This window comes from Colossoma macropomum, unplaced genomic scaffold, assembly GCF_904425465.1.
Source record: "Colossoma macropomum unplaced genomic scaffold, Colossoma_macropomum, whole genome shotgun sequence".
Taxonomy (NCBI): Eukaryota; Metazoa; Chordata; class Actinopteri; order Characiformes; family Serrasalmidae; genus Colossoma; species Colossoma macropomum.
The window spans coordinates 4,321,648-4,336,214 of NW_023494787.1; the positions used below are offsets into that span (position 1 = coordinate 4,321,648).

Sequence of the window (14,567 nt, forward strand, 5' to 3'; positions counted from 1 at the left end):
TACAAGATGTTGGAGTGTCTGTGGGAATTTTTGCCCATTCATCCAGAAGAGCATTTGTGAGGTCAGACACTGATGTTGGACGAGAGCTCCAGTCTATCTGGCTCCCAGTCTCCGTTCTAGTTCATCCTAAAGGTGTGAGTTTGGTGGTCTACCCCTTTGCAGCTGAGCTATTTTTGCTCTTAGAAGCTTTCATTTCACAGTGATCGCACCTACAGTTGTCTGGGACAGATCTAGCTGTACTGAAATATCACAACCTGACTTGTGGTCTGACTGTCTATAGAGACTGCAAGGCTGTGTGCCTAATTTGATCCACCTGTTAGCAATGGGTTTGGCTGAAACACCTGTACTCAGTAATTAGGAGGGGTGTCCACATACTTTTGTCCATAAAGTGTATGTCATTGCGGTCAGAACAGAAAACGTTACAGGACAAAGAGAAAAATGATAACACAAGTTAATGTAACCCAGTCTTTCTCTGTACATTTAAGGGGCCCGTATCATGCAATCTTAAAGACACAGTGAGAAAAACAGGCTTTTTAATTCTACTGAATAAAGAGAGGTTAGAAAAGTGAATTACGGCTGGTTTTGGTATATAAACCTGCACTATCTTTGTAAGTGAAAAGGGGAAAAAATTAAATGAAAGATAATTTAGGGCTCCGTAAGTCATTTTGGACTTCTACTGGTCTTAATGACAGCCGGCATTTCAAATTATGTAAAAAAAAATTATTTCTTTTTTCCTCAGTGACGGTGTCTGTGTTGTGGTTGTGCAGTAATCTGTGATTTGGCACACAGGCCAATACTCATTATCCTCCATGTCATTGTTTTGTTTGTCTCACCATTTCTTTGTGTTTTGTCTTTTCGTTTTCTGCTCTCTGCTCTCTCTGCCCTTCGAAAACTCCACACACATCATCCTCATCATCATCATCATCATCATCATCGTCATCATCAAAGCTTCAACAGGGGCAGAACCTCCTGCACATGCTCCTCCCCCAGCTCCCGCACCTGTACCTAACCACACGCCTGCACCACCCGCACCTGCACCACCCGCACCCGCACCATCTACACCTGCCCCTCCCCCTGCATCCGCACCTGCACCTCCCCCTGCATCCAAACCTGCTCCTGCTGCTTCACCTGCACCAGCACAAGCCCCGCCTCCAGCTCCTCAAACTCCTGTGCCAGGTGTGTCACTTAGCAGTGGCTTTATATTAGCATATGAGCAAACTTTGTAGGGCTGCAACAAATATTCAGTAGGATTTAGTAAAGTTCAAAAACAGAAAAGCCACCGAAACAACACTCACATTTACCACTTGAGGTGACAATATCAGGTGTAGTTTAAATACGTCTCCTGCGGCTCCTGACCGGTGAGCATATTCTCAGTTGCATTTACGACCAAGAATAAAAGTTGTGCAGGCCAGTTAGCTATCCGGAGTTTAGCGGCTTAAAAAACCTCCCACGTTTGCTGACAAGAGCTGACCAAAAAGGTTTCATCTTTAAGATGAAGGTTAAAAGGCACTATTACCTCTAATGACCTGCACTATACCGCAGCAAACTGATCAGGGTTGCCAGATTGGGCAGGATCTCTCGGCTTAGCATGTTAATTCAACTCTTTGAAAAGCATTATTTGTTAGAGATGTAATTTCATTAGCTTTTTCAAAAAAACAAAATAAAGATATTTTATCCAATATTAAATAGTAACTACTACTAATAATAATAATAATAACAACAACAACAATAATAATAATCATTATTATTATTATTGTTATTCTTCTTCTTATTATTATTAGTAGTAGTAGCAGTAGTATTAGCAGTAGTAGTATATCGTAGTTAATGGTATACTAAGACTTTTTAATCATAATAATAATCAAAGCAACAGTAAGAATAGAATAGTTTTTCCATTCAGTAACTGCAGTAAAACAGGTCTTGCTTTTCTTATTCTTATAAAAAACTGAATATTCAAGATAATATTTAATAGAATAGGATCAACAGTTGCAGCCCTAATACTTTAGTGTTCAGAGTGGCAGTTAGTCAGTGTGATAATCTCACAGTCAGTATATTGATTTCGTTTAGAACAAATGATGAGTGTTTTTTTTACTTTGTGTGCATACAAGTGTGTGTATGTGTGTGTGTGTGTGTGTGTGTGTGCGTGTGCGTGTGTGTGCCTGTGTGTATTTACTGACCGTAACTGTTATGAGTTGTTTGTTGTGTGAGTCTCTGTGATGCACCATTTCTTCCTTAACACTTGTGTGTTTGTGCGTCTTTTAACACTATAAGAAACTGAGGAGAAGCCTGTGGCTCCCCAGCCTGTCAATGGGAGGAAAGGCAAGTGTACACTGAGTGTGTGTGTGTGTGTGTGTGTGTGTGTGTGTGTGTATGTGTGTGTGTGTGTGTATGTGTGTGTGTGTGTGTGTGTGTGTGTGTGTGTGTGTGTAATACGTAGCATGATTCTCTGGGTGACCAAAGCCACTTATTTGATAACTAGTTATCTTTAGAAACAATGTTAGTGTTTAAAGGGCCCATATCTTATATTTTTTAAAGACTGATATATGTAAATGAGTTCTATTCTGATTGGCTGCCCTGCGTTGTGCCTCATGCAAGAAGCACTCTGGGCATCAGGGTATAGTGGGCGGGATTAAACTGCTGTAGGCTGAATAGGCAGATATTTGTAAAAGATTAGGTTTTTCAAGGCATCATAAAAACAGTGAATTTCGAAACTGACTGTTTTTGCACTGTAACAGTGTTTACACACTACATCACTCTCATTTATTCCAAAATATAGCTTATTCACTATATGGGCCCTTTAATGGACTAAATAAGAAGTATTCTGAGTGATTTATGGAGTTCTGCTAACATAAGCAGTGCTGAGTGGTAATAGTCTGGATGATGTACACTTTGGCCAGTAGAGGGTGCAACAGTAACATTAGCTGAGGTGATTATTTTCCTTTGCTGATCACAGTAAGGAGCACATATTCACTGCGTTCCAAGGCCCAGGCTGCAGCCGAGGTAGTGCAGGTCCTCGGTAGGACTGTCCTATGAAGACTCCTTCTTTGTAGCCTATTGGTCATACAAATGAAGCAGTCCTACCGAGGCTGCGCGGTGACGTCACCAGAGCAGCGCAAAACTTGTGAGGGAACTGATGAGAGAAAATGGAGCCGCTGCGTTGAGTTTGTTGCTATTTTATTTCTTTACAGAAATGGAGGAGAAGATCTTAAGTAGTACGATAAACTACATACATACAAATACTTCTAAATAAAATATGATATATGGACGATGTACGATATTAGGATGAATCCTTTAATTAATCAGTCATTTTACACTTTATAAGGTAACAAAGATGAATTCAAGGATGTGAACTACTAACAAAACAAGCTCTACTAAAACTACTAAAACAAGCTCTGCTCCAATGGCGTCGTTTTCCATTATTTTAATGGTGCTGTTTTTTTTTTCTCCTTTGCGTCGTTCGTATGCAGAGAACTGTGGGTAACTGAAGGCCTGAAAGGATACATCTGATCCTCGTAATCACTCAGAACATAGGCTGCATGCGTAGGCTGTATACGAAGGGTCCTTTACTTTTGAATGGCCTTCTACAACGTAGCAGCCGAGAAATGCAGCCTAGGCTTTGTAACGCAGCTGTTGTGTTGAATACATACCTTTACAGAGCAAAACCATTTAAATAAGCACATGAAACTGCTACGGAGTGACGTTAACCCCCAAAAGCGCAGTTTCAGCAGTGATGCTAAAGTATGACCTTATATATTTACTTGAACTGAAATATATTACTTACACACATTTGAATCAGCCAAATCATACCAGCTAAAATCAGGCCTGTCAGCATCAGCACACTGTTTTGTACTCAAACCTCTTAATGTCCTGCTGTTTCTCTTTGTGTTGGAATATCAGAGGTGACGTGGCAAGACCAGCAGAAGAAAGGCTCCGGTACGGTGTGCAGTAGAGGCCTCGTAGCTCAAGCTTTGACCCCTAAGGCCCGTTAACCCCTTAAAATCACAGGCTTATTACACACTAAGGCTTATTATTCGGTTATTACAGGGACTTCAGTGCAAACTAGCTGAGCTATTCTTAGGTTATAGAAGTGTGTAATAAAGCTTTGGCCGTTTAAGGGGTTAATCTGAGTCCAGTTTGCCTTTAAACTGAGTTTCTGTATCTTTAGTGCTGTGTAGTGCTGTGCTTCTCTGTTCCTGCTGCACTGGATCGCTGTCGTTTCAGACTCGCTAGAGCTCCAGACCAACTGCAACACTCCAGCCTACACTCTTGGTTCTTCAAGGGTTCTTTAGTAAACAAAATAGTTCTATATAGTACCTTAAACACTCACAGAACCCTTTGCATGATTAAATAATTCTTCGCATGGTGAAATGATTCTTTAGATTTATGGAGAATGTGTTGTATCTGGTTCTCTATAGCACCAAAAAGGGTTCTGCTATTGTTGCGATGTCAAGCTTTTATCAATAGAAGAACCCTTTTTGGTGCTACATATAAAACCATATTCAAAAAGGTTCTATATAGAACCATCTACGTTTTTTTACATAAATCTGAGTAACCCTTTCGCCATGCAAAGAACCCTTTAATCATGCAGAGGGCTCTTAATAGAACCATTATCTTGACTAAGAACCCTTGAAGAACCAACTTTTTTAAGTCTGTACCTTATAAAATACGAAACATTCTGTACGAAGTCCACAGACAGGAGATATTGAGCTTGTGTCACTGTTTGCATATACATTCTCCGTCCACTTTGTTAGAAATCCCTCACTTTGTACTTCCACTCACTGGCCACTTTATTAGAAACACCTACAGTACTATGTAAATGTTTTAGGCACCTGAGAAAATTACAGTTAGAAAGCAATTCATCTGGGTAGTAAGTGTTAAAAAAAAAATAATACAAATAATATTAATACAATGTCAATGTCTTTATTTAACCATTTCCAAACCTCTCCTCAGGTCAGTTTAGTATTATTTGTAGTCATCCAACATCTGGCTTATCTCATCCAAACTTCATTATGTTAAATCAGATGCTGCTGATGGAATTTAATAAATCCATATAAGGCCTGGGGGCATCCAGGAGAAACCTGGAATCAGACGTTTTTCTTCCACATAGTTCACAGGATATTAAATATTTTTTCTCAAAATAATATAATCTTTTTTTCTGTGTTTATTTGCATTTATTGTGCGTATATTGTGCAAAAACACACTTACTGCTAAGACGAATGTGCATAGGTGCCTAAGACAAGGTGGAACATCAAAATAGAGGCCTTCGTCACAATTTTTTAAGTATCGCTGTAAAATTTCCATGACAGCTGCTGGTTTGTTCTATGCAGGTACTGTCAGATCCACAAAAAAAGAAAACGTAAATATTTTAATTCACGACTGCCTGTTCAATCTCACAAGCACTGCTGCTCCCATGAACGTCCTTGAGCATCACAAACAAACTCTCAGACTGCGAACACCTTCAGGATTTGCGGCCCTGTGCATGCAGAGTGTGGTTATTATTAGCTCCGGATCTCAGTGGTGTGCGCTTCTGCTTCTCTCTCACTCATGCCTGAATAGAGTTACGAGCAGATCTGCTGATTGTTCTTTCCTGTTGCTGTGGCAACTCAAGCGAAAATGAACACCCCTGTCAACATCATTCATCTGGGCATAAATCTGTCACAACCGAGTTCGTTTCTAAGCTCTAGTACAAAAACCTTGACACTGTTCATGAGTTTGCTTTGTTGACAAACTTGACGATCGGGCACGACATCTAAAAAGAGCTTTAAAGTGTTCTTTTTTTATATTATCCTCCAAAAGCAGCACACAACATATTCTAAAATGTCTAGAGACGGCTGTGAATTTGAAAAGTTTGCTTTAACAATGGCCTGAAGTCACTGACCATCCAACAGAGGGACCGTAGTAAGTAACCCAGATTTCCAGTAGAGGACGGAGTATAATCCTCAAGACTCAAGGTCGCACTATAGGAGTGGGTATAAGTAAGTAATCATTGCACTGAATGACCAGATACATATACTTCAGACCCAGAGTCACACTAAATGACCAGATACATAAGCTTAGAGTCACACTAAAGCTACGTTCACATTACAAGCCTCATTGCTCAAATACTTTTTTTTGCTCAAATCCGATCTCTCTGACACGATGGTTCACACTCATTTAGGTAAATGACTCAAATCTGTCATTAATGTGTGCGAACCGGCGTCCTGAAATGATCCTTATGCGCACATCCTAGTCAGTAACGAGCAGAACGAGCTTCACTGAGAAGATAATTAACTCTGATCAGCTCTCAGCTTCATTATTAGAGCGAGATGAAGGAGAAAAAGGAGAGATGAGCTGCTTTTCCACCGTTTACAGGCTTTAACATCTGTTCTGCGCTGCTGCCATGGTAACACTGAATGATGGCGCAGTGGAAAAAAAGCACATGAATTCCGATCTGAGCGTCATATTAAGGTCGCATGGCCAAGAATCAGATACGTATCTGATCTAGGACCGCACATGAAAGTGGCTCAGGTCGGATTTGAAAAGATCAGATTTGCATGTCCACACAGCCCTGAAAACATCGGATCTGAGTCACATTAGGGCAAAAAATCAGATTTGTGCCACTTCAAGCTGGTAATGTGAACGTAACCTAAATGACCGGATTCATATGTTTAGAGCTCAGAGTCACACTAAATGACCGGATACATGTGCTTAGAGCTCAGAGTCACACTAAATGACCGGATACATGTGCTTAGAGCTCAGAGTCACACTAAATGACCGGATACATGTGCTTAGGGCTTAGATTTGCACCACAGGAATGGCATGCTAAGGGCTCAGAATCACACTGAATTACTAGATACATATTCTCAGGCCCAGAGTCGCGCTGCTGGACTGATTATGCATGCTCAGGGTCCAGAGTCACGCTAAATGACTGCAGATCTGTTCATATGGCCCGGGTTTGCAAAATGAAACTGGATGTGTATGCTAAGAGCCCATAATCGCACTACATGACTGAATACGTACGCTCAGGTCCAGAGTTGCACTACTGGACTAGATATGTAGTCTACCCCAGAGTCACACTACTGGACTGATTATGTATGGTAAGGGCTCAGAGTCACACTAAATGACAGCATTTGTATTCTTAGCGCCCAGAGGTCCAGTAAATGACTAGATGTTTGTTCTGAGAGCCTAGAATTGTTTCACTGTGGGACTGGATATGGGTCATTAAAGCCCAGAGTCACTCTAAATGACTGGATTTGAATGCTCAGGCCCCGAATCACACTAAATGACTGCTTATGTAAACTAATGGCACCAGAGTTGTACAAGACTAGACATGTATGCTAAGGGCCAAAAAAAGTTTCACTATGGGACTGATTATGTGAGCTAAGGGCTCAGAGTCACACCAAATGACTGGCTATGTATTAAGGGCAACAGAGTTGCACAAGACTAGATATGTACGCTAAGGGCTGAGAAACGTTTCACTGTAGGGCTGATTATGTGTGCTAAGGGCCCAGAGTCACACTTACTGGACTGTTAATATGTGCTCAGGGCCCAGATTATATTTATTGACCAGCACAAAATGATGAGATGCAGAACCATTTGCTGCTCACTCAGGCCAGGAAGGACTCACAGCAATAGATGTGATTCAATTAACGAGAAAAATGAGCAGAGTGACACAAGTGAATGGAGCGCACAGATATGTTACACAACACCACCTGTCTCCCACTAATGACACGAGTAGCGCTGTAGGCCGTGTGGAACAAAACCCCTCAAACTGCTTCCTCCTGCTGTAGAGAGCCACATTAGTGAACGCTAATGAAGTGTTCAGTAGTCATTAGGGATGCACTGATACCACTTTTTCCCTTCTGATATACCTGATCCTTGAGGATTGGCCAATACCGATACTAACTCTGTCTACATTTATGGCATTTATATTTACGGCATTTGGCGGATGTTCTGTTCGTTCCAGAGCGACTTACAATTTGATCATTTTTTACACAGGTAGGCGAAGGTAGTGTTAGGAGTCTTGCCCAAGGACTGGTATAGTGTAGGCTTGCCCAGGCAGGGGTTTGAACCCCAGCCTACAGCGTAGAAGGCAGAGGCAGAGGTGTTACCCACTACACTATACCAACCTATCCTACCTAACTAGTGTATAAATCAGATTACACAATTTCATTTTTAAATATATTATTTTGGTGAAATCTGTGTTCTGTATAACAGATAAAACATGCTTGAATGAATGGTGGGGCTAGTGGACGCACAAGTCCGGCTAACAGGCTGCTAAAGGCTAAGCCAAGGCTAATGGTTATCATTACCCCAAGAGACCAGCTGTTCCTTCCAATTTTCTCCCTTACACTCGCTTCCTTGATAACAACCTGGACTAACATTAACTCAGACACACAGTTTGAGATATGGGATTACTGAAAGAAGTTTGGTTCAGCTGTAGAGTTTATGGGCTTCCCTTAGTGTTTTACGCTGTTCGTATGTTGCGTTATCTGATGTATTTGTGACAAATTTATGAAACAAGGACTTTAGGAAGATTCCTCCCACCGTTATTGCCATTCCAAGAAATACTGGCATTACAGATTTTGCCATGAGCATTTTTACCTCTGCTTGTCAACATACGCCGCCAACATGTTGTTCCATCTATTGGTGTGCATGCATGCACGTCAGAAATTGCTTCGTTGTATCAGACATAGGTATTGTGTATTCTGTGTTTAAGTGCCAGTATGGAGTCTGATATGTATGCGGTATCGGTATCAGTGCAACCCTAGCACTCAGCAGGGCTTGTAGATGGTAGGCTGTGGTTGAGATGTTGTTGTAGAAGCTCCTCTGTTAGTGGCTACATGTCTGTTTTGATGCTGCTGTGTTTTGAAAACCTTTTCTGCTGTAGTGCTTTCCTCAGGCGTGTCTCTGTCAAGCTCTCTGACATCCTTCAGAACATGTTTCACCATCATGGAGTGAAGAGTGCAATTAATATGCATGCTTTTAGTGTGTGTTTGTGTCTCACCACTGTACTGTTTGTCTGTTGCATTTCTGTAGGGCTGTCACAATAACTCGTTTAGAATCGATGACTCGATTAAAATTGTTAACAGTTAAAATGAATTGGCCTAGTAATTAACCTGCAATTCTGCAGGTCATTTGAAACCTGTGGTTGGTCTGAGTTTCAAATGCTTCAAATGTCCAGTTTGAGCAGAGCTGACCTAAGTAGTGTTAAACCCAGGGTGGGAAATGTACACCTCCGCTAGCTTAGCGTTAACAAAAATTCCCATAGGCGCGCTAACAGAAATTAGCATTATTCTAGTGAAGTTACTCAGGCTATTTAGAAGGTTGAACGACCTACCCCCACCACTGTGAACAGTTCTGACTCGGTAAGTTTCTCTAGAGCAGAGCGTTTCACACCAAACCACTCTGAACGACTCTGTTTACATCTTAACCGTTTAATTATACAGGAATTTAGAAGAATGAGTGGAATACCTGCAGGTATTTTGCTGCTGCATATTTCCAGTGTTCCTATTGGTTTCTCTTACAGTAAGAAGGCCTGATAGATGCATGTTTTATGCATTTTTGTCTCTTAGTGGTTTATTTATACTCAGGCTACCTTTTTTAGCCTTTTCAGTAAAGTATTCTGGTATTTTTGAGATCCTCTGCACATTATGATTGTTCAGTTAAGCCCATTTTTATTTTAAAACAGATTATTTGGTTAAACTCATAACAATCAATACACTCTCAGAAATAAAGGTACTAAACTGGCTCGGGCTCTGAGTACCCCTCCTGTCACTGGGGTGGGACCCTCAAGGTTCATCTCAGTACCTTTAGTCAGGGAACATAACTGAACCATAATCCACTGAAATGATATGTTCTAAGCTGTACTGACTCCACACACCCCGTCTCGTCTCCAGGCTTTTATTTTACTGTTCTGTTTTAAACATTCGGTTATGAAAAGGTACAAATACGAACTTTTCACCTGGAAACACTTATTTAAGGTTCACAATCAGACCTTAAAACCACTGTTGTACCTTTGAGGGAACATTTACACTGTTTGTACCTTGATGAACGAAAAATGTACCTGCAGAGAACCTTTATTTCTAACATCAATCCCAATGATTGATTGTGACAGCTCTACATTTCTGCTGAAACGTGTGCTTGTTTTTGTTTTTGCCCTCATTTTGTGTCTCATCTTCACCACCATCTCACACTGCGGCAGTAGAGGCAGTGACAGAGAACGGAGATGCAGGTATCGTACTGGCTCATTGTGTCTGAACTCCTCAGTGAAATCTCTGGAAATGTGTCTGTTTGTGCTGTAATTAATAGAACAGTATAGAATTCATCAGGATCCAGACAGGAAATGGCAAAGAAGCTCAGACCTCAGTGCTGAAAAAAGGATGAAATTCCCCCTGCAGTATATAGACCTTCATCTGTCATGCATGCTCCAGAGTGAAGTGTTAACTTGTGTATGTAAGAAGAAGAAACCACTGCATTTCTTTCACCCAGTCACTGATTCAGTTACACTGGCGGGGTGATTAAAGGGGAAATGGGTTCAGGGAGCTCAGCGCTGTCTGCTTTCACCCCACAGATCTGTGAGCTGGTTTCTATGCTAATATAGAGTTAAAGTGAAACTTTACAAGCCGTTTTTAAGGCAGAGATGGATAATTTTTTCCGAACTCGTTTTAAAGACGGAGTTCTAAATACATCTTGAACTTTTTACTGACTTGGTCTTGAGACTAAAATCCTTTTGTTTTGAATGATCCCATACTTTAATTATGTAATTTTATTAAAATAAATTATTAAACATTCCATTTACCGAATGTTTCAGTAGTGACTGTTTCAGTAGCTCAATTCAAAAACACTAGCCAGTACATGACCAGCAAACACAGCTGTACACAAATAAAATCATAATATTTTTCATTAAAACTCACAAAAGTTTAATTTGTGAGTTTCGGTAGTGACAATTCTGAATGTTCCACACTGAGTTTCAGACTTTGGGACACATTTACTTCAAAACAATGGGATCTAACTGCTCGCCATGTGGCCACGAGGGACAGGGATGCAGCCTCACTTCCTGCTCTAAAATACAGGGGCGTGGCTAAAATAAGGCTACACCTACAGAGTAAAACTGTGTTTCGGTAGTGACATGAAAACATGGGACAGTATTTTTTGAATAAAGTTTTTTTTTTTTAATTGAAAAATGAAGCTCGTGATAAATCCAAACCTTTCAACTCCAGTTTAAAAGAAATCAAAAATAGTAAAATAAAAAAAGAAAGAAAAAAATGTGTAAATTTAGGGGTTAGCGTTTGCGACAGACACCTCCTTTATATAATATAGTTTATATATTAATATATACTTTTCTGTATTCAGAGTAATACTATCTCTATTAATGCCCTGGGTTCAAGTCAACCATAACCAACTGTATAGCATTCTGGGTTGCTCCCCCACTCAGTGGTGCAGCATTTACATTAAGATTGTTTTTCCTGTTTATTTTAGTTTAAAAAGTGGGACCAAGGAGAACTGGCAATCTGATATGTCAGTAAAGCACGTTTAACTGAGAAAAATTTTCATCACATTTATTTCTTTTTATTTTAATCATTAGTTTAAAGTTTAAAACATAAACATGAAATGATACCAGCCAATTTTATTGGTCAGTGACAGTAAAAACTCATTTAACACCAGTTTGAAAACAAATCGTTCATGTATTGATTTATTCCATGCAAAGCACAGCAAGACGCTAGTATTCCCACATGAGAACAATATGTTGGGTGGTCTGAAAGCCTTTAACCCTTTGGGGTCCACAAACTCACCTGCGAGTCAGATTCTCTGTTTCTATATCTGTTTCTGTATCTTTGTGATGATCCAGCGCAGAAATCCAGTTCAAACAGTTCCTGAATCTGTAGAGTCGCCCTTTCCATTCCATCTCATCACGAGATCATACGAGACTCACATCCGGAGTTATGAGCCTATGAAGAGGGGCTGAGATACACGTCATCTGCCTCTCACCGTGTGGAACTGGTGGATTCGTGTGTCCGTCTACATTCTGTGTGAAACTGACCAACGGACACTCAGGAAATCACTAAGGACTGACCATCACGCCGGAAACCCTTCATTGTTCATTCAGTCCACATCGGAGACTCATGTGAAACGGCGTGCAGAGAGTTTACAGCTGCTGAAGCTGCTGCAGCGGTTTTAGAAAGTAGTGATGAAGATAACGGAGCATTTAGATATGAAACATATGAGCATCATGTTATAAGAAGAGCCTTTAAAGGGGGATTTAAGAAGACATGAGAGGGTTAATTCTGCATTTATTCTACCTAATGTAGATGAGATTGTTGTGTAAATGAGGCTGTTGAGCTACGCTGGTTGAATGCGCTCAGGGTCGGGTCTGTGACTAGCAGATATCAAGCCTGTAAAGAAAGCCGCTTGTGTTACAGTGTACATTCTAGAACATCCTCAGGCCACAGCTGAGGTCAGTCCATCTGCTTTATGCAGCACTAAATTCTGTGGACGTTTGACTGGCAACATTGTACTTCAATGAAGCTTTAATATGTTGTTTTAAAGCACTGACTGACGACAGAGAGGATTCTGCTCTCTTAAAAAAGAGTGGTTCTCCAAGTGTTCTTTAGAACCTTTGAACCCTTCTTTAATAACAAAAGAAGAACCCTTTTGGGTGCTACATAGAACCATTTTCAAGACTGTTCTATATAGAACCACCTACAGCACATTCTTCATCAATCTAAAGAACTTTTTCATGATGAGAAGAACCCTTTAATCATGCAAAGTGTTCTTTGAGTGTTCATGGTTCTATATAGAACCATTTTCTTTACTAAAGAACCCTTGAAGAACCATCGTTTTTAAGATTGTAAAGCTTAAATGATGTGTGAGCTGCTGACGTGGTACAGTTTTCCTGTGAACTGTCTTTGTCAGAAATATAACTATGATCCAAAAATGTCATATTTAGAGAAGGAATGTCATATTTTGTATTGCGAGCTGCTAAATTCAGTGGACACATTGTTGAAGTAAAGGTCAGATTCTAATCTCTCTCTCTGTTTCTGCAGGTTCTCTGAAGGATCCGTCCAGGGTACGTATTCCCCTCAGTGCAAAAGCATATTTCATTTTCAGAATGTATTTGTCTCCAAAGCATTGTGCAGATTGGAAGTGTGAAGTACGGAGGCCTGCTGGTGACATCACATCTGAATAAAATAATGCATGGCCACGACTTATTAACGCATGGAAACAAGATCCTAATGCGTCGCCATGACTTAGTAAGACATGGAAATGAGATAATTAAGTCGTGGCCTTAACTTAGTATGGCTTGGGAACGAGATCATGCCTTACTAAGTCATGGCCATGCATTAGGATCTCATTCCCATGCCTTACTAAGTTGTGGCCATGACTTAATTATCTTGTCCAGAAACAAAACAGTAACTTTACATGAGATAAAACTAACTTTACCGAAGATAAAATTGTAAATTTACAGGAGATAAAACTGTAACTTTCCAAGAAATAAAACTGTAACTTTACAAAAGATAAAACTGTAACTTTACAGGAGATAAAACTGTAACTTTACAAGAAATAAAACTGTAACTTTACAAAAGATAAAATTGTAACTTTACAGGAGATAAAGCAGTAACTTTACAAGAAATAAAACTGTAACTTTACAAAAGATAAAATTGTAACTTTACAGGAGATAAAGCAGTAAGTTTACAGGACATTAACCTGTAACTTTACAGGAGAAAAAACTAACTTTACAGGAGATGAAACAGTAACTTTACAAGAAATAAAACTGTAACTTTACAGGAGATAAAACTGTAACTTTACAGGAGATAAAACAGTAACTTTACAAGAAATAAAACTAACTTTACAGGACATAAAGCTGTTACTTTACAGAACATAAAACAGTAACTTTACAAGAAATAAAACTGTAACTTTACAGGAGATAAAACAGTAACTTTACAGGAGATAAAACTGTTACTTTACAGAACATAAAACAGTAACTTTACGGGTGATATAACAGTAACTTTACAGTAAAAAACATTCAATGAAAGTTAACATACCAAGATTTAATTCTGAGTCATTTTGGACCAATTCACTTTATTCATCATGAGATTTTGACCCACCGTGAAGGTAAATTATACAAAACAATTACAAAAAACAAAAATGTAGATCCACAGTTCTGTTCAGGCAGCAATGCTGTTCTTTCCTATCTTAGCTGTTCTTCTCTCGTTAAGAACAGCTTAGACTCCCCACTGCGGTTCACAGAGTTCATGTCACCCACTGGATTCGGTTTTAATGAACTGAACATTGTGAGACAACCTGAGTTACTGAGTTCATTACGGTACAACAGCAAATCATGTTCAGGGAATAAATGTCCGGGGACATTACAGAGAACAGAACCTTGACTGCTGCCTTCAGTCTGATCCATTATTAGAACATGTTGAACCTCCGTGGTGATATTTTAAACCGGTTTTATAAGCATGTCTGGGTCTGGGCCTCTGCTGTGTGTCATCAGCAGACTGAGAAAGCCACACACGACTCAGGCAGAGACATGCAGCCTTATTTTTTCCTCTGCTTCACTTCAGTACCGTTCATTAAGAAGGAGC

At 39.9% G+C, this 14,567-nt stretch overlaps 1 protein-coding gene across 1 annotated transcript in view; it reads left to right on the top strand.

Moving 5' to 3' along the window:
* LOC118805243 (regulating synaptic membrane exocytosis protein 2-like) overlaps positions 1 to 14,567 on the top strand; it is a 166,579-nt gene that overhangs the window by 89,975 nt on the left and 62,037 nt on the right. Inside the window, exon 18 of the mRNA XM_036565918.1 lies at positions 13,023 to 13,045. Coding sequence (XP_036421811.1) covers positions 13,023 to 13,045 — 23 coding nt within the window. The remainder of the gene's footprint in view (positions 1 to 13,022; positions 13,046 to 14,567) is intronic.